Below are 21,835 nucleotides of genomic sequence, written 5' to 3' on the forward strand. Positions count from 1 at the left end.
CATGGTAAAAGCTTCATAGCACAACACCATCCCAGCCAGAGTCACAGTCAGAGAGGGGATGAAGGCAATGTTGTCTGACAGAAGTAAGAGTGGCTGCCATCTCCTGTGAGCCAGTCCAACCCCCATACCCCCCCCGTCCTCCCGGTCTACTACTCCCTCTCTGCTGTTCTTGTTCGGACTAATACCCCAATTATGTTTTGCGGTGTCTTGTCTCCGCCTCCAAGCGCTGCTTAATGAAACATTGCAACAGAGAGAGGGACAGACGGCGGTGCAAGCAAATAGCCCAGGAGAAAAACATTTGAAAAACAAATGAAGGAAAAAATGGAGAGGAGGAAAAAAAAAGAAGAAATGAAATCCAGGGGGTGAAGGAGCGGAAGCCATACCAATCAAATCTGCTGGTCCGCGAGGCATTTATTCTCATCACACATCATTACAGCAATCATTTCAAGCTGAGAGGGGATGGGGTGTGGGGGGAGCCAGAGATGGATAGTGAGGGTTGGGGCATGACAGGAATTCTGATGCTTTGGCAGTGGAAATCGATGATCAACTGAAATCCCAACAGAAAAGAGCGGCGCGGGTTAAACCTCTGCTCATCAGCCTGTCAGTTCACTGGGCTGGGCGAGGTCAGGAGCAGGAATAAGTATGATGGCCTGTCATAGAGAAAGCTGTTGCTGTGCTGAGGGCAGTGTGTGTGTGTGTGTGTGTGTGTGTGTGTGTGTGTGTGTGTGTGTGTGTGTGTGTGTGTGTGTCTGTGTGTGCGTCTCTGTAAACATATTACACTGACATATCAGACAAATGAAAATGTCAGTAGAGGGATGAGTCACAAACAACCTTTGGGTGTAAAGTGACAGTAGAAAGGGCAGAAAACATTTCATTTTGATTCCCCACTACAAATACACAGCGCCAGAGTAAATGATCTGATTCCTGCCGGACTGTTCTGTCTTTTTCGCTTTGTAGAATTAACAAGGTGGAAGACTGCAAACAAAAGTGTCTGGAACACTTTCTGTTTTAGGACATCACATCTACAGTGTAAAAAAAAAAGAGAAGAAAAGGAAACAAAAGGAAATGCACAAAATTGGCCAAATAATGTTTTGATTTTAAGCATTTTGAAATGGTTATTAATGTTTGACAAACTGATCCTTGCATTGGGAACGCTTCCATTTGGAAATATATTATTCAGCAATTATTTTTAATAGCTCACATTAAAATGATTTCAGTCAATAAGGATGAGAAAGAAGCGGGGATCAAAGAGGCCTGGGAGAGTGAGAGGCAAAGCAAGACAGAGAGAGATTGCACTTGAACTGGAGTAAAGAAATAAAACATAAACAGTCCCCTCACGTCGCTGAGAGAGCTTCTGCACAGACAGTCTGGCAGACGTGGCCTGAGCTCTGAGTCTAACCTAAAAAAGTGCTAATGTTGTCCACAGGAAACATTTATTTTTTTTACAAATACCATAGGCAATAATGTGACTCAGATCTCAGCCTGTAAGTAGTGGAATAGGACCAGGGCTAGGACTAGGCAGTAGCTTAGGGGCCCCAGTCCGCTAGTGAGCCCCGTACCAATAGGGAAGAGGGGGCCACCAAATCAAACTTTGCTTTGGGTGCCCCAAAAGACTAGGGCCAGCCCTGAATAGGACAGCATTAGCCATCATTTACATGGCTCTTAGTATTTCACGAAATGGTGGTGCGAACCAAACCCCACCATGAAATGAATTCCTCCAGTTGTTTAGTTGGCCAAGTGGGAATAGATTTCTGGATGGGAGCTCAGTGCATTTAGTCATTTTCTCTCTCTGTCTTTCTCTCTGTCCTTCTCTGTCTCACTCTCTCCTTCAATCTCTGTCCTTCTCTGTGTTTCACTCTCCCTCACTCTCTGTCTCCCTCATTATCATAAACAGACACATTTCTATGATGGTGAAAGTGGTAACTGAGACTGGACCTGTATAGCAGCCAGGGATATTTGGGAATGTGACACAGAAGCCCTCCTCATGTACAGATACTGGGACAGAACAAGAAGTCATTGACATCAAGTCTAACTGCTGGATGGATATTGTATACGATGGATGATTTAGCAGAGACTGACAAAACGGGCCGATTTAGAACTGTATCGGTGAGGAGGAATTGTTACAGAATGGAACAGTATCGGCAGGATTGTTACAGAACAGAACAGTATCGGCAGGATTGTTACAGAACAGAACAGCATCGGCAGGATTGTTACAGAACAGAACAGTATCGGCAGGATTGTTACAGAATAGAACAGTATCGGCAGGATTGTTACAGAACAGAACAGTATCGGCAGGATTGTTACAGAACAGAACAGTATCGGCAGGATTGTTACAGAACAGAACAGTATCGGCAGGATTGTTACAGGACAGAACAGTATCGGCAGGATTGTTACAGAACAGAACAGTATCGGCAGGATTGTTACAGAACAGAACAGTATCGGCAGGATTGTTACAGGACAGAACAGTATCGGCAGGATTGTTACAGAACAGAACAGTATCGGCAGGATTGTTACAGAATAGAACAGTATCGGGAGGATTGTTACAGAACAAATCCTGAAAGAAAAGCAGGAGAATCTCACCAGGACTCTCAAGAGGAATTGATAATGAGGAAGATGCAAACAGCTAGTTGGATATCTACATTTCGAATCGAACCAATCATGATTCATGTTTTTACCAAAGCACCGCCATACCAAACTAAACTGTTACGTTTACTTCTGAAATTTGTAGTGTAGCAAATCAATAAAGAAGCTTAAGGTGTAGTGTACGCAATTAACTTTAGAGCCAATTAAAATGCACACACTTTTTCTGTGAATATTGCAGTTACAATAAGCTCATGTCAAACCAGTGACTCACAGCTCTGCAGGCAGCAGCATCAGCCAGGTTAGACCGTCAACTGCCTAGCACCGAACAGATCAAGCCACGTCCAGTTCGATTGGTGGGGGACAGAGAAGACGTGGCATGGATCCAAGCCCAAACTATTTGGATGTGAACAAGGTTCAACTATTTTGATTTTAACCTAAACTGACCCATTCTGTCAAGTCGCACAGCCAACGACAACAAATGGATCCCACTCATTCTTCAAAGACACGTCCAGAATTTGTCAGCAATTCCAACTGTGCTCTTGACACTGCAACATGGATTAACATTTGGCATATAAAGAAATATAAGCTGTTTTTCCATTAATAAATTCAAGCAATTAATCCAGAGTTCTGCAGTCTGACTGGTGTTCTCCCATGTCACCCATTTCTCCACACACGCCACTGGCTTCCAGTCGACAGCCCTTTTTTTTTTAGCAATAACAATGCAAACAAACACACCTGCCTAAATACAAACATCAGCGAAACCAATTGTTTAAATACCTTTGAAAATAATTTACAAAACGTGCAGTAATTTCAAAATTGTTCATCTGATATTTATGAAAATATGCTCTAACTATTTTCACAGTCTGCACTCTGACTGTGTTCATATTGTTTGAACGAGTGTGTGCTTGCATTTAATGTGGCAGGAACAGCACAAAATTAATTTACATTAATCTTTCAATTGCCAGTCTTGCTTAACCAACTTTTGGCTTGGGGGTAGATACTGGGGAAGGTTGTGATTGTTTCAGACTTGAGGCACTGGTACCACATACCATGCAGGTCTATAGAAAAGGTCTGTGGCTTGGGGGTAGAAGCTGTGAAAGGTTGTGATTGTTTTTGACTTGAGGCACTTCAATTACCATAGAGGACAGTCTGTGGCTTGGGTTCCTGGGGTTATTTACTATTTTTAGTCTCCAACACTTGCTGGTGTAGAGATCTTGAATGAAAGGGAACTTTGCCATGGTGATGACCTTGACCATTCGCACCACCCTCTGAAGGTCCTTGGGATAGAGGGCTGTGCACTTGCCATACCAAGCAATGACTCAGCCTGTATAGATGGGGTTGATGGTGCAGCTATACAACGTTTTGGCCTGTACCAAATGTCTTTAAATATACTTTGATGTGCTCTTTTCATCACTGACATTAGTCCAGTTAGCTTATTGGTGAAGGAACTTAAAGCTGTGTAATGTCCACTTCAGCCCCATCAGTTTGAATCGGGTCCTTCTTGCCTCTCAGTTTCCTGTCATCCATGATCACCTCCTTTGTTTTATTGATGTTGAAGGAGATATTGTTGTCCTGGTAACACATTCCCAGGTCACAGAGCTCCTCCCTGTAGGCTGTCTTGTCATCATCTGTGAACTACCTACCACCACGTCTACATCAAACTGTTTTAGGAAGTTGTGGTTTTCCCACAAACAGGATATCCTGTTTGTGGGATAACCAGTGTCTTGGCACCTTGCACCTTACAAACTTTTCAGATAATTTTTATATATAATGGCTTCCTTGACTTTTATTGATGCTTTCTTGGTCCTTCGATTAAAGCAAATACATAGCCTAAAATCAGTAATAGACACTGACTGCTCATAATGAGTTTTTAATTTCAATTCCACACTTTAAAGTATAGAGCCAATAAATAATAAAATCCTTACTTTCCCAAAAGCTACACGTTTGCTGTACATTAAATCATGATGCACGGAATCTAAAAAAAAATCCAGAAAATCACATTGTATGATTTTTAAGTAATTAATTTATTAAATATTACATAAGTATTTGATACATCAGAAAAGCAGAACTTAATATTTGGTACAGATTTTTTTATTTGCAAATACAGAGATGATACGTTTCCTGTAGTTCTTCAACAGGTTTGCACACACTGCAGCAGGGATTTTGGCCCACACCTCCATACAGACCTTCTCCAGATCCTTTAGGTTTCGGGGCTGTCGCTGGGCAATACGGACTTTCAGCTCCCTCCAAAGATTGTCTATTGGGTTCAGGTCTGGAGACTGGCTAGGCCACTCCAGGACCTTGAGATGCTTCTTACGGAGCCACTCCTTAGTTCCCCTGGCTGTGTGTTTTGGGTCGTTGTCATGCTGGAAGGCCCAGCCATGACCCATCTTCAATGCTCTAACTGAGGGAAGGAGGTTGTTGGCTAAGATCTCGCGATACATGGCCCCATCCATCCTCCCCTCAATACGGTGCAGTCGTTCTGTCCCCTTTGCAGAAAAGCATCCCCAAAGAATGATGTTTCCACCTCCATGCTTCATGGTTGGGATGGTGTTCTTGGGGTTGTACTCATCCTTCTTCTTCCTCCAAACACGGCAAGTGGAGTTTAGACCAAAAAGCTCTATTTTTGTCTCATCAGACCACATGACCTTCTCCCATTCCTCCTCTGGATCATCCAGAAGGTCATTGGCAAAATTCAGATGGGCTGGCATGCGCTGTCTCTCTTCAGGTCATTGACTAGGTCCGTGTAGTTCTGGGTTGATCCCTCACCTTCCTCATGATCATTGATGCCCCACGAGGTGAGATCTTGCATGGAGCCCCAGACCGAGGGAGATTGACCGTCATCTTGAACTTCTTCCATTTTCTAATAATTGCGCCAACAGTTGTTGCCTTCTCACCAAGCTGCTTGCCTATTGTTCTGTAGCCTATCCCAGCCTTGTGCAGGTCTACAATTGTATCCCTGATGTCCTTACACAGATCTCTGGTCTTGGCCATTGTGGAGAGGTTGGAGTCTGTTTGATTGAGTATGTGGACAGATGTCTTTTATACAGGAAACTAATTCAAACAAGTGCAGTTAATACAGGTAATGAGTGGAGAACAGGAGGGCTTCTAAAAAGAAAAACGAACAGGTCTGTAAGAGCCGGAATTATTACTGGTTGGTAGGTGATCAAATACTTATGTCATGCAATAAAATGCAAATTAATTTATTTAAAAATCATACAATGTGATTTTCTGGATTTTTGTTATAAATTCCGTCTCTCACAGTTGAAGTGTACCTATGATAAAAATGACATGCTTTGTAAGTAGCAAAACCTGCAAAATCGAATACTTGTTCTCCCCACTGTATTATAGATGAAAAAAAATGAACTGGTCAATTGAAAGTTCAACACATTTTAGGGAACACATTTAGGAAACATTTCAATACAATAGTAAAGATACAGTTGGCTGAAGAAAGACCTAACTGTATTTGACCTTTCAGCTTCCTTATCAAGATGTCAACCAGAGAATCTAACAAGGTGAATGGCAATGGCAAATGGTTTAAGATAAGAAATAAATCTGAAAAAACATTGGACATGTTTTCACTACTGAGACATACATGGAGAAATTAAAAAATTTAAAAAATTTATAAAAGAAATAACAACACATTAGTAACAGCTACTGAACAGCTAGTGATTGAACAATCGCTAATATCCCATAGAAACAGCCATCCTACCTATTCAAATGTAGTTGAATAAACCACAAATCCTTTTGACTTGATAACAGAGTAAACAACTAAAACAAATAACAATAAAGAGATTCAAATCCTGGTTACAGTGAAGCAGCTATACTGGAGCCACCTGTGACAGACACGACAAGATGAACCTTCTATGCTCCACCATAAGAACTTAACATTTGACTTCCTAATCAGGATCTCGCTCAACAACCACAAATATACAAATTGAGACAAACATCGCTGGCTGATTTAAACAAATCAAACATTAATAAAAAATATTGAATTGTGCAATCCCATCATGGAGATGTATACCGTTGCCATGAGAAGGGCAACCGCTGGAGCAGGGAAATATTGTAAACATACTGTAAACATTATCAAAAGTAATATATATTTCCTGTTGCAATTCATACATTAACAATTTCAACATTGTTATGACATTTCCTCTATTTCACATGCTAACGGGTCCACATCTCACTGGTCCACTAATGCTAATAGGCTGTTTTATGGTTCTGATGTGTAGTTTTGTTTGTCCATCTCACTGGTCCACTAATGCTAATAGGCTGTCAGATGATTCTGATGTGTAATTTTGTTTGTCCATCTCACTGGTCCACTAATGCTAATAGGCTGTCAGATGGTTCTGATGTGTAATTTTGTTTGTCCATCTCACTGGTCCACTAATGCTAATAGGCTGTCTTATGGTTCTGATGTGTAATTTTGTTTGTCCATCTCACTGGTCCACTAATGCTAATAGGCTGTCAGATGGTTCTGATGTGTAATTTTGTTTGTCCATCTCACTGGTCCACTAATGCTAATTGGCTGTCAGATGGTTCTGATGTGTAGTTTTGTTTGTCCATCTCACTGGTCCACTAATGCTAATAGGCTGTCTTATGGTTCTGATGTGTAGTTTTGTTTGTCCATCTCACTGGTCCACTAATGCTAATAGGCTGTCAGATGGTTCTGATGTGTAATTTTGTTTGTCCATCTCACTGGTCCACTAATGCTAATAGGCTGTCTTGTGGTTCTGATGTGTAGTTTTGTTTGTCCATCTCCCTGGTACACTGATACTGATTGGCCGTCTCCCTGTCCCTTCTTCCAGTCTCTCAGATGGCACATAGAGCTAGAACCTTGGGCAAGTGATAGCCACTCCCTGGAGGAGGAAGCCAGGAGGTTCCTTCACTACATCACTACACCACAGGTGAGTCTTAGTAGATTTGCACATCCTCTGACACTAGTTCAATGGATATGTCCCATATTCACCCTATTGCTTCTACAGTAGGGTATGGGCTTCTGGTCAATTGCAGCACACTATTTGGGGTGCCATTTGTGTGTTTTTTTATATCAGCTACTGTTGTATAGGACAACTGCTTTAGATGAGTCTGTGTTACTTAAAGGTTGCTACATTGAATCCCAGACCAATACACGTGAAAAATATGTAATTCTGTACGTAAGCAAGACATGTTATCCCAGATTTCTCATGTAATTTGCTCTGGACGAGAGCATCTGATACATGACTAAAATGTAAAGTACTAATATCCAAATCTTGTGGTAAACAAAGCTCTTTTTCATATTCTCTTAATTGAGCGAATGTGTCCTGCTTGACGGCTCATACAAGCCTCATTGCTTTATTACCAGTATCATCTTGCTAGTGAATCAATGAGAGGTTCTTACTTTCCGTGACAGAGGACAAGAATTGATCAATTGATATGTTGTGTTAAAGAATACAGATTTAGAGACAGAGACTAAGGATCTAATGGCACAGCAATAAAGTCACTGCTTTGCAGTTAGCTGCATCATGATCAAGATCATCATTGCCACCACTTGACTAGGGGGTTAGTCCAGGTGTCCCGCAGAGTGCAGTACAATTGGCCAGAAAAGTCCCGGTGAAGGGAGGAAGGCGTGGAACATGTTCTCTCTTCGGCACAAAGGGATTTCACCCTAAACTTCTGTAGAATTACACCTGTGAGTCAGTTTGGGATAGCTCTCCACCAGCTTTACCCAACTACATGTGTGACAATATTTGACCATTCTAATTTACAAAACTGTTTGGACTCTGTCAAGGTAATTGGGGAACAATGATTGTCAAGACATTTCCACTGTAGCTTTGCCTTTTTGCTTATGGTCGTTATCAAGCTGAAAGGGGAACTTAAAGATTTTTTTGCAAACCTGTCTTACACATTTTAAAGATTTTTCTGTACATTGTTTAATTCTCTTTTAACTTCTACCCCAAACAGTGTCTCAATCACTGATGTTAAGAAACATCCCCATAACATTAAGCTTCAACCGCCATGCTGTAACATGTAGAAAATTCTATTTTAAATTTGTCAGATCCCAAAATGTTTTGCTACATATTTACCATGTTTTTGGCATGCATCTTGAGTAATGACTTCCTTTTGCCACACTACCATAATGACCAGATTTGTGGAGAACTTGGAATTCTAGGGTCTTGGTGGTTCCCATGAAGACATGCTGCTTATATGACAGAAGCTCATAATACTCAAAAGAAACAAATAGTTTCATTAAAAAAAAATCTCCACCTGCAATGTATGAGAGGCTTCAGTGTCAATCATGTAATTTAAATAGTCAACTAACAGCTATTTTCAAATAACAAAGGCCATTGTTTCTCTGTAACCAATAAAGGCTTTGGAACATCAGCAACTTCTTATCGTGTCTTCCAAATACTGTGGGTCTACAACATCCTGTTATGATGAAACGCTTATCTCTTATATTGCAGGCGAGCAGCGCATAATGAAAGCAGCCTTTCGGAATGTTTCTGTGTGCCTGTGTGGTTGTCTTAAGGGGAGTTGTAGGGGGTAAGTCGTCTATCATCTCCCCCGACAGGCGGAGATGGAGCTGCCGTGGCGATAACAGCAATCTGAGCAGTAATACTGACTGACTTCATGGTTGGAGGAACTCAGCCTCCATGAGAGTAATGCTGTATTGGCAAATCAAACACCCCAACCCCACAAACATACACACACACTAGACAATCACAGACATACTAAAAACATGCACATGAATGCGAACACACATGCGCACACACACACTGGCACATTATCACTCACACTACACCAACACACACATTCTCTTACATTAGACCTCTTCTAGCTCTAATGTTAATGAAGCCATTGTTCAATTTCAACCACACAAACACAGAACGTTTTATAAAGGGTATTGGGGAAAGATGTCGTTTGACTACTTAACAAATAGTTTCTTACTGTAATGTATTCACTTTCATAGATTTAGCATAATTAATGATTTTCTCATTATTCTGGTCTGCATGTTGTGTAGCATTGCCAGTTATTAAATAAATAAGGAAAATGCTCTGGATTCAATATAAACATTGAATATATTTATACATTTAAATATAAACACTGCTTTCAAACAAAGAAGGAAGATGATATAGACCTGAAAAGCTAGCTACTGGGCATTTTTCTCTTCAAAAGTTCTATAAACCCTCCATCTGAGTAGCAAGCTAGCTACCTACTGTAGTATTAAGCCTCATATACATGATCTGGCGCCACTAGCCTGGGACAGATATGCAAAATCTATTTTGTTTACTCAAGCAGGATAGGCTATAAAAATGGGAAATCCTAACTACAGTGTACACATTGCATAACATTATCTAGAATACAGTGTAAGTTAGCTGTTAGCTGTCAAGTTAGCTCCTAAAGCTTAATTTATACTTCCAATTGAAAACATGTGCACAGTCACAATTTGAGCATGGATTGAGTAGATTTGCTTATTTTTGGGGATGTTGCTTTTGGACAGTCACAATATCATGAGGATTAGAACCAGGGACCTTTTGGACACTATTCAGATGTCATGACCTCTAAGCCTTGCCATCCCAAAATGAGGGTTAAGGTTTGGGAAAAACTTAAAAACAAAAGAGTTGGTTTGACTTTCACTGGGACTGACCATGCAACCCTCGGCACCCCTGTTTCATGCTCATCAGTCATCTCTTTCCACAGCACCCTAGCAAACCAAAGATACTTGCTCATCATTGTCCCTCAATCGAGATAGAAGGTCAGAGTACATTCCTTCCAGGATGTAAAACTTCCTGTCTAGACTTCCTGGTTGAGCAGGCAGCAGGATAAGAATCAGCACAGCATTGGATATGCTTCGGAAGATACATTTCACAAGATCTGTGACTCATAGAATTTGTCTACCTGTTCTTAGTGGCATTGGAAAGATTGCAGAAATGTCAGAGAATTTCAGACAAATTTTGAAAGGGACAATGAAGCGGTCAATGTATAAGGTAAAAGCATATGAATTCAGGTCTGTCAAAAACAATGCTTCTCTTTAATGAAGCATGAAGAAGCACGTAGTAGAAAAATATCTAAAATCGCTATAAATAGCTTGCAGAAAAGTCAAACCAATCAGAGTGTTCCAATGGTGCTTAATAGAGTAAGATAGTTGTGTGTAGATTACACCATTCGGGAGATATTGAATGTTCCCACACTTTTCCAACCCTGTACAGGAAAGATCAAGAGAGGAATGGTTTTCTTTTTTCTCTACTCCCAATTTCATGGTTTCTAATTTACAATTATGTCCTTGCCTCATTTCTACAACCCCACAGAGGTCAAGGAGAGTTGAAGAACCATGTCCCATATCTTACCCATCCACCTTGGATGGTGCTAAGCAAATTTGCCTGCCATCTGCAGGACCCCCATGCAATTGTCCGTAGTACGTTGAAACCAGGATTTGAACAGCAATGTCCCTGCGGTACTGCGGTGATGCATTGACTTGGACCACTGTGCCACTCAGGGGCCAAGGAGGATCCTAAACAGGACATGATTGTGAGCGGGCTGTTAATATCATGGTGGTTCAGTGCAGTTATGAAAGAAGGAGTATTAGTTATCCGTATCTGCAGAGATGTGGACTGGTCAGCAACTCAAGGAGCCTTGCGTTCTGGGCTGCAGTCTCAATGGGGCAAGATATGGTTATTACAAAACACAAAATCTGTCTCTGTCAATATCTGCTGGTCCACTTGGGTTCAGATGGTTGCTGGAGGAGACAGAGAAGCTATAGCAATCAGGCAGCAGGCAGTCATGAATCTTGTCCTTCCCGACACCTACCCACATTCTAAACACACATTCAGGTCAAGTAAACACACACACATACACACACACACACACACACACACACATACACACAAACAATGAATCTACCAATATGGCTCATATACACCTCTTCACATATTCTTTACATGTCTTGTCATCATACCATTGGGGTTTGCTTTCTCTATACACACACCTTGTGCTGATAGGAGAGAAAACTATCCTCCAGAGAATAAAAATGAAGAATGAGTAAACTAGCTATGCTACTGTTGGTGTTGTTTTCAGCCATGGTGTGTTACTGGACCAACGTGGATGATATCTCCTCTCCTCCACCCAGGTTTCACTTCTGTTCTTATGACAGGGAATGTGGCAGTGCCAGCTTTCAACTCATAGCTGCCAAGTATGATGAATGCTCTCTGTGCAGGTTAAAGAATAGCTCTACAAAGACACACTCGGACACACACACACACAAACACCCCTAAACATCTCATCTTAATTCTAGGTGAGATAACCTATTGTTAGAATTAGTTCTACATTCTTAATAATGAACAAATTGAGATGTTAAGCTAACACACACACAAGGCCAAGGATTCAAATTCTCTCCAACCTTTTTTGAATTGATCTATTGACTGTGTATGCCACTTAAATTTGTTCATGAACAGTAACCTACAGACAAGATCAAAGTAATCTGAAAAGTTGAACAGCTGATAAAGAGAGTCTAATGTCCCTTCTCTATGAAATGTGTATATGAGAAGAGGTGACACAGCGATGGGCCATAGCCTAACCCATAATTCTTTGCCAATTGAATCCTTGGGCATAGAGTAGATTAAGGTGGTCTGTCACTCACTGAGAAATGGAGATTCAAGCCAAGGTTTGGAAGCATTTGTTTCCATGTTTTCTCCTTCACTTAAGCCAAAGAGAAAAGAAAAGGCAAGAAGTACAGAAGGCAAAATTGAGAGTCCTGCACAGATTAGAATCACATTTCTTAAGTTCACATACACATGTCCTGAAGATCAGGTAATAATGCCCTGGAGGTATTTCACTTAAATCAGTAACAATATGTACAAGGCAAATTAGGGTGAATGTTACAGTGTGGTGTGTTCGTGGTGAAAATGTCATCTGAGAGAGGGGAAGGTAACTATGTGAAAATGGTTGTCTCACTTCCAATAAAATGCCAGTCCGTTCAAAAAGTAAGCCAAACTCCACTTCAAACAGTGTGTCGTTGGAAAGCATTGAAAATCATTTTTAAAAATGTGAAATTCATGAACTGACAGGAATTTCTATGAATTTCTTTAAACCTTAATGTGATTTTGAGGATTCCAAAAAAATGACCAATCAGTGGGAGTTCTGTTTTTGGGGATAGGTGTGCTGATGACTCGAGTGTCCTCCAACAGGTGTCGTGTGCCCCCCGTTCGCCAGAGGACCCCCTGGTAACAGGGGCTCAGGAGGGCCCCTGGGCCTTATGCCTGGACAACCGGTACAGTCTGGCACACCGGATTCAAACCAAACAGTGCCGTGTCTACTCCCTGGGGTGAGTTTACATGAACACACACATGAACAGAAACAACCTGGCCCAACGCATTGTTTACATTTAACATTCAGGACATTTAGCAGATGCTGTTATCCAGAGCCACAGCCGTGAGCGCATACGTTCTCATACGGTTTTAAGGGAGTCGATCGATGAGGTTGTAAAGGTAATTGACCTTCCGGGAGGGTTTCCGCCCTACTGATTGCCCAGGGGCTGAGCTGGGCTGGTGGGGCCTGGCATTAGGAGCACACAGGGTGTGGGGAGTTGAAGACGTAATTCCCCTGGAGGGCCTATTAATTTGGGTGTTGAGAGACAGCGCAGGTGGGCTGAGAGCAGCAGGCATTACCTATCGTTGTTGGCTTGCTGGCTGGCTGCTTATGTGGCAGGGTCAAGAGTTAAATGAACATTGCTGGAAAGGGATCTAACCTCTTGGGGGCATGTACGCATGCGCACACACATGCACATGCGCACACACACAGACAAACACACACACACGTACAACCTGACAAATCTGCTGAGTCATTACAGCTCTATGCCATTACTTAGATGTAGTTGTAGTCTGCCGGGGCACAAATTTGCACATACACTGATCAGCCATAACATTTTGACCACCTGCCTAATATCGTGTAGGTCCCCATTTTGCCGCCAAAACAGCCCTGACCCTTCTGGGCATGGACTCCACTAGACCTCTGAAGGTGTGCTGTGGTATCTGGCACCAATATGTTAACAGTAGGTCATTTAAGTCCTATAAGTTGCTAGGTGGGGCCTCCATGGATCGGACCTGTTTGTCCAGCACATCCCACAAATGCTTGATTGGATTGAGATCTGGGGAATTTGGAGGCCAAGTCAACACCTTGGACTCATTGTTGTGTTCCTCAAACCATTCCTGAACAAACCATTCCTGCTGAAAGAGGCCAATGCCATCAGGATATATCATTGCCATGAAAGGGTGCACATGGTCTGCAACAATGCTCAGGAAGGTGGTACATGTCGAAGTAACATCCACATGAATGGCAGGACCCAAGGTTTCCAAGCAGAACATTGCCCAAAGCATCACACTGCCTAGTGCATCCTGATGCCATGTGTTCTCCAGGAAAATTATGCACACGCATCCGACCACCAGTAAAAGAAAATGTGATTCAGACCAGGCCACCTTTTCCATTGTTCTGTGGTCCAGTTCTGACCACGGAACTCACATGCCCATTGTAGGCACTTTCAGCAGTGGTACAGGGGTCAGCATGGGCACCCTGACTGGTCTGTGGCTACGCAGCCCCAAACGCAACAAACTGCGATGCACTGTGTGTTCTGACACCTTTTAATCAGTACCAACATTAACCTTTTAAGCAATTTGAGCTACAGTAGCTCGTCTGTTGGATCGGAACACACGGGCCAGCCCCACGTGCATCATTGAGCCTTGGCCACCCATGTCCCTGTCGCTGGTTCACTGCTTTTCCTTCCTTGGACCACTTTTGATAGGTACTGACCACTGCAGACTGGGAACACCCATAAGGGTTGCAGTTTTGGAGATGCTCTGACCCAGTCGTCCAGCCATCACAATTTGGCCCTTGTCAAAGTCACTCAGATCCTTATGCTTGCCCATTTTTCCTGCTTCTAAAGCATCAACTTTGAGGACAGAATGTTCACTTGCTGCCTAATATATCCCACCCATTGACAGGTGCCATGATAACAACATTATCAGTGTAATTCAATTTACCTGTCATGGGTCATAATGTTATGGCTGATCATTGTACATCATTTTCAGGGACACTTTCTGGTTCGACAGTGACAATTTTACCACCAGTGACTGGAAATCACAGACGGTGATCTTTAATTGCTTTATCCTTTCATAAAAAAAGTTATCTCTCTTTATTTGTCAAAATGTTTCTTATTCCTTTAAGTAATGCTTTGTGCCTTACACATTTTACATAATAAGCATGTTCAAAAAGTCTACAAGCTTACACCCACATCAGCTGTCTGTAGTGACCTAATGATCTGTGGGTTTGATTTTACCAAATCACTAACTTGATTGTCAGCTTGTCAGAGCAAAGGATGATGAACAGTTAGGTGACTATTGTCATCACTCACACCAACACTAACAGAGAGAGCAAGGAAGAGAAAAAGAGAGGGCAAAAGACAGAAATGAGAGAGAAATGGTGAAAGATGGAGCGAAAGAAAGCAAGAGAAGGTGTGAGGTGAACTGCTTATGAAGTAAAGAACATCATTAGCTATCTGCCATGGTTGTTCCTGAAAGCCTGACCACAGATACATCCATCTGTAGCCTGGACCCACAGCTGTTCTTGGTAAGGTCAGGATGGACAAGGTTTCCCCAGCACTATAAAAGCTTGATGGCCACATTGCATGTTACAAGTGGACAAGTCAGACACAACCACCAGTCCAATTCATTACATTCATTACACATTGCCCTCCCTCCTCTCCACTGGCAATGTGCCACACATCTGGACTGTATTGCGAGTGGAGAGAGGGGATGAGAGGGATCGAGACAGAAAATAGTGCCTCACATCTGGGTTGTTTTCTGGATTAATAGGCAGAATGAAAGAGCAAGAAGTACCACACACTATCTGGATAGTAAAAGAGAGAGAGAGAATGGGAAAGAGAAAGCTCAAAGAACCAATATAGTGAAATATCACTTAAGGAGCATTTTCAATCTGCACATGAATGCTACCAACTAAACAACTTTTTAAATACTTCATTTGTGTAGGACATGTTGTGTGACCTCACACAAAATGCATCCTTAAGAAAAACAGGTCAGGGCACATATTGTTACAAATTTAAAAAAAAATAAGATTGTCAAAATATGTTTTGAGTACTTCATATATAACCAAATGAAGTCAAGGCAGGATTATCTGCAAGCTCTGAGAAAACAGCCAATATCAGCAGAGAAGATTCTGCCCTCAATAAATGACATAGATCATAAAATAAATCAACCACTTTCCTGTTCTGAAAAGTTGTATTTCAGAAAAGGTCTTTACAATGACATTAGAAGCTATGTCCCAGAGTCTCTCTCACTTTTCCTAGGCTGTCTTCTCTCCATGGCCTAGATTTGCCTTTCTCTCCATCTCTGTTTTTTACACACACACACACACACTTACATAGCTATTTAAATGGGGATTCCAAAATTGATTGCCCTTAAAACCTAACCCTAACCTTAACCTCAATATTTTTTGTTGCCTTCTCACCAAGCTGCTTGCCTATTGTCCTGTCGACCATCCCAGCCTTGTGCAGGTCTACAATTGTATCCCTGATGTCCTTACACAGCTCTCTGGCCATTGGGGAGAGGTTGGAGTCTGTTTGATTGAGTGTGTGGACAGGTGTCTTTTATACAGGTAACGAGTTCAAACAGGTGCAGTTAATACAGATAATGAGTGGAGAACAGGAGGGCTTCTTAAAGAAAAACTAACAGGTCTGTGAGAGCCGGAATTCTTGCTGGTTGGTAGGTGATCAAATACTTATATCATGCAATAAAATGCTATTTGATTATTTAAAAATCATACAATGTGATTTTCTGGATTTTTGTTATAGATTCCGTCTCTCACAGTTGACGTGTACCTATGATAAAAATGACAGACCCTTTGTAAGTAGCAAAACCTGCAAAATCGAATACTTGTTCTCCCCACTGTATTATAGATACAAATTACAGACCTCTACATGCTTTGTAAGTAGGAAAACCTGCAAAATCGGCAGTGTATCAAATACTTTTTCTCCCCACTGTATGTCCTTGAGTGGCCAAGCCTAAAGCCCAGACTAAAACTCTACTGAACATCTGTGGTGAGACCTTAAGATCGCAGTTCACCGATGCTAGCCAATCAAACTGCCAATCTTGAGGTGATTTGTAAGGAAGAATAGGAGAGACCGCCCATATCTAGGTGTGCAATGCTGGCAGACGCATACCCACGAAGACAAAGTCAACCAAAAAGCAACACTCAACAAGTGAAGTGGGTCTTCACTTTAGCTGTAATGAATACATGAACTACTTTGATAAAAAGATGTGTATCAAATACTTGTTCTCCCCACTGTACTTGTCCTGAATCACAGGCTTGCCCCGAAGCGCCTTCAGCATTGCCTTGGTTATATTTTCAGTTCATTGTCATGCTGAAAGATTAATCTCTGCCCCAGTCTGAGGTCCTGTGCTTTCTGGATTTTAAGGTCCTCTGTATTTTGCTCCATTCATCCTTCCCCCAGTCTAAACCAGTCTTCCAGTCCCTGCCACTGAGAAACCAATAACATGATACTTCCACCCCATGCTTCACCGTAGATATAGTTTTAACCAGATGATGAGCAGTAGTTTGTAGAAGTGGAGGTTAGCGCTTGGCATTCAGGCTTAATAGTTATATTTTGATCTCATCAGAAAATGTAATTATTTTCCTCACGCTCAGAGTCCTTCAGGCAAAATCTCATTTGCCTTTTTCTGAAGCGTGGCTTCCATTTTGCCATTCTAACGGAACGACCTGACTTATGGAGTGCTGCAGTGATGGTTTTCTTTCTGGCATGTTCTCCCATCTCGGCAGAGCAACACTTTTAAATGGGCCATTGGGTTCTTGGCAACCTCCCTGACCTAGGCCCTTCTTACCTGGTTCCTTAGTTTGGCTGGATAACCCTTGGTATGAAGAGTCTCGGTGGTTCCAAATGTAACCCAGGTTAAAATAGCTTAAGTTAATATTAATTTTAATAATTGAATGAATATATGCAGACAACTTTCATAATATTGGTTGTGGAGTTCATGATTCGGCCAGGTTTAATGGGATTGAAATTAATATCCAAGGTTTGGTAGCAATGCATCCTATTAGTTTGTCATGTTAAAAAAGTGTCCTGGTGCTTTAAGAGACTGCCGTTGTATCAGCCAATCACAATGGCTGTATCTCTTCCTGTGGCGGGAAGAACGGTGTGCATAAAAAAAAAACGCTAGGAGAAAGACGTTAGCTAGATTGAGCCAGTGAGAGAGATAAGAGTACCAGAAAATAAATGTTTTAAGTGCTCATAATTTATTTTCTGAAGTGTTTTCGGTTACATTCTGTCTACAAGATAGACTGTGGTTTATTTTGCTGTCATTTAACAAGTTGACCGAAAGATAGAACTATGAACGTTCGAATGCTTGAAGCCAAGTTGTATGCTTCAAGCAGACGGTAAAGATGGCGAGCCTCCCGTGAGAAGATCCACGATTGACGATCACGTTGCATCCGTGTGTTGCACCTGCGTGCTCTGCAAGGACACCAACTCATTCACCCCGGTTGCGGTAGGACTAGTTCTGCAGCAATTATTCGATGCCAGTGGAGTCGTTGGACTTGGAATCTCGGTAAGAGTGGACTCACTGTAAAACGACAACATCACGCTGGATTTGTGTGGACTGCAAAACGTGATCGCTAGCAAGATCTTGAATTTATTGAAAAGACACTAAGGTTTAACTGTGTGTGTTGAATATAATTCACTATCGTTTTTTCGTTCTGTTTGAACTGTGAATGTTATTTGATTGTACATGTGTTGTTTTCCATGTAGCCTATGTTGGGTTGATATTGCAAGAGCTTAGCTTCAGTAGCTCACTGGCGTAGCATGTTAATAGGGAAATAACAGAGATCGAAAGAATAGACTAACTAAGTTGAAACAATAATTTATGGCTAACTGAGACTAAAATTAATACTGAAAATCGAGTTAACTCAAGATTATAGAAACTAAATAGCAAAAGAGAAATTTTAATTTAACTTAAGTTAAACGTCATTTTAGAAACCCAATAGGTTGAATCAAACTGAAGATAAGAATTATAGTGTTTAATTTCTTTTTCCATTCAAAGGAAGGGTTCACACTTGAATAGATTGCATTTAAGTGTAAATATTTTGTCCATGTTATGTAAATTGTGTTATTTGGTACCATTTACTATTTCTATCTGCTTCTAAATTCTTTCTAATCTTTTTTTATAAACAAGCCAGCATTTAAAATTACTTTTCTGTCTGGGTTATTTATTTATCTACAAACTGCTCCTCCGAACCTAGAGCCTGGTCCTAACTACTACTACTCATGAGTTCTACACAAACTTCTGCCATTTCACAATAATGGAGCTCACTTGTGCTTGTGGAAAGTTTCAATGCTTTAGCAATTTTTTCATAACTTTCCTCAGATCTATGCCTCAAAAGTTATCTGGTCTATTGAGAGATCCTTGGACTTCATACATTTTTTGATCTAACTTGCACTGTGAGTTGAGGAACTTTATATACACGTGTGCCTTTCTAAATCATTTCCAATAACATTCTGGGAATTTTTCCACAGATGTTCTACAATCAAGTGTCTCAAAGATGATGAAAGTACACAGGACACTATGCCACAACAAAATGAGAGAGAAAAGATCTGACTACTTTCCAAGGCTCTGTCGTTAAATCAGAAACACACACACACTCACACTTTGCATAGTTGGTGGCCATAATGTAACCTGGCCAATAATTATTCCAGGAATGTCTGGAATTTTATCCCCAGATGTCTTTTTTTTTTTTTTTTATTACTAATAGAATAGCCAACACACTCAGTCCAGGATTCCGTTTCACTGATCCATATTAAGATCTGTCAAATGCATTATGTCAAATATGAAAGTGTGGGTGTATTGTGTGTGTATAATGCCAGCTTGTGTGATGGCTTGGAGATTGAATAAAAGGGTCTGTTTGTGTCTGGTATGAGGGCGAGCAATGTTTCATCTGAGTTCTGTTCAACATGGCGTGAGTGGCTGTGCACAGGCAGGAAAAACCGATGTTCTCTCATTGGTCCAGCTCATTGCACGGGGGACCATTGTCAGATTTTACGCATGAAAGACATACTGTATATTTAAGCAATATGGCCACTATACCATCGCTAGGGGCTGTCATTAGAAACCCCACAATGCAGAGAGCCTAGATACAGACCTTAGCTGTGGTAAATTTGCAATAGAGACCCTGTACCATAAATTGGTAAGCTATGAACGAGTTAACAAAACAGCCAGAACAGTAATAGTTACATATTTGTCATGGTATATGGTCTCATATAACATGGCTTTCAGCCAATCAGCGTTCAGGATGTGAAACAGTCGGTTCATAGTGTAATATATCTCTGTTCCGCTCTGCCTCTCCCTCTTTTGTATTCTGTCCTGGAGGTCCCATATATACAGTGTACCACGTGATACATTCTCCTTGTTATCCTCCTTCACACCATAAGTAGTGCAGAAAGAAACAAGTGTTTTGTGACTTTCAGAAACCTTGGACTCACCAACACATATACTGGTCTTCTATCCATCTATTCTATGGATAGAAAGTGTAACAGCAGTTAATATCCTTTTACTGGCTACAAATCACTACACAGAGAAGTGTTGATTACTCTGGATATCAAGGTCAAAGCTGCTGCAAGGAAGGGAAGGAGGGGGAGAAAAAGAGAAAGATAAGAAGATAACAAACACCGATAAACAGAGAGAGGAAATTGGAGAGTGGACAAATAGAGTGCTATGAAATGTTCCACAGCCCACCCAGTGTAAGCACCCCTCCTGAGGATCAGCTCTGCAATCTTCAGAAGTTATGACGACAGTGGTATTCACACGGTTCAGTGGGATTACACTCAAATGGCCTACTTTTGTGTTATTACCCAAGCCCCCTACACCCACACATCACTGTGGTTTTCTTATGACACCTCGGTCAGTAGGGAACCCCAGAGCACCAAATGGTACATGGATAGTGTAGTTTAATGTAGATATGGTTTCAGGTTTTACATTTACTTATTACATTAGAAATGCAGGGTTTTTTGCATCTTTGCAGCAAGGAATTTGTTTTCTGGTAGCAACATTTCGACAATATGTCATTGAGAAATGCACTCCTACCAACAGTGTGCCCGCAGTGCAATAGGAGGTTTGGCGAAATGCGCATGGACACATCTCAATCTTCAGCTCTCCAGAAACCTGCTGGGGAGTTGTTGTGGCAGGGCCTTAATTCTGATTGACCGGTCAAAATTTGGTGGGGAATAAAATGGGTTTATCATTTATAAAAAATATTATATAATATAATAATCGTACTATGTATCAGACATTCTTATTCAGAGGAACTTACAAGTTCCTGCATTGATCTCAAGATAGCTATATGACCCAAACTTTTCAACATAATTCTAAGAATTCCCAGGTTTGTAGAAGTGTGCCCCTTTTCTCATACAGAAAAGACAATCTGTCTTTACAGTGAATAACTGAGAGCAAAACACTGAACGATTACCCCCCACCGTTTTTCTATTATCCATGTTAATCAAACTGATGTGGTCAGACATTCATGATATGAACATAAAATGGCTCTTCTAGGTTGACCCAGAATTGCTGCTCACTTTGCCTCTTCCACCCATCCTCCCATCTGGAACAGCACACACTCTAATCAAGGGGTTATATGATAAAAACTATAGCAAAGCGCTGCCCACTCTTCTTGTAGGGCCTACTACCATACCCATAATGGTCGTGTTAACTGAATCAGTTAGCGGAGAGTGCAACAGAGGTGTTTGGAGCGTTCACTGCTCTCTTTCATCTCTTCACTGCATCGCCCGTTTAAACGTATGCCTACGTGGGACCAAAGTAGCTCATTAGTGCAGAATTTGTTTTGAGAATGATTCCCTGAGCAGCAATCATGATGGAGCGAACCGCATCACAAACAACCAAGTCAGCTACAGGGATGGAGAGAGGGGAGCAATGGAGAGACATGCGTGGCTTTATGGACAACAAAGTGGCTTTCAGTAAAGGCCTTTGGAAATTTTGAAAACAATAAAAAGAACTCCACAAAAATAATGTATTTTTCAGCTAATGTGCTTGTGTACTTTCAGCTTTAAATCAAATTATTCATTGAGCTGCTGAAGTGAGTAATTATACCCAAATGTTTCCAGAAGTCCCTATACAATATGCATGGCATATAGCACATCTAATTATATCTGTAACCACCCATCCATGACTAACTCCTTCCTCTT

At 41.3% G+C, this 21,835-nt stretch overlaps 1 protein-coding gene across 1 annotated transcript in view; it reads left to right on the forward strand.

The window, feature by feature from the left end:
• The window catches only part of mettl24 (methyltransferase like 24), a 58,367-nt gene that overhangs the window by 25,459 nt on the left and 11,073 nt on the right, over positions 1–21,835 (forward strand). Inside the window, exons 2-3 of the mRNA XM_010882120.3 lie at positions 7,392–7,490; positions 12,747–12,883. Coding sequence (XP_010880422.2) covers positions 7,392–7,490; positions 12,747–12,883 — 236 coding nt within the window. The remainder of the gene's footprint in view (positions 1–7,391; positions 7,491–12,746; positions 12,884–21,835) is intronic.

This window comes from Esox lucius, chromosome 18 (genome assembly GCF_011004845.1).
Source record: "Esox lucius isolate fEsoLuc1 chromosome 18, fEsoLuc1.pri, whole genome shotgun sequence".
In the NCBI taxonomy this organism is placed as follows: domain Eukaryota; kingdom Metazoa; phylum Chordata; class Actinopteri; order Esociformes; family Esocidae; genus Esox; species Esox lucius.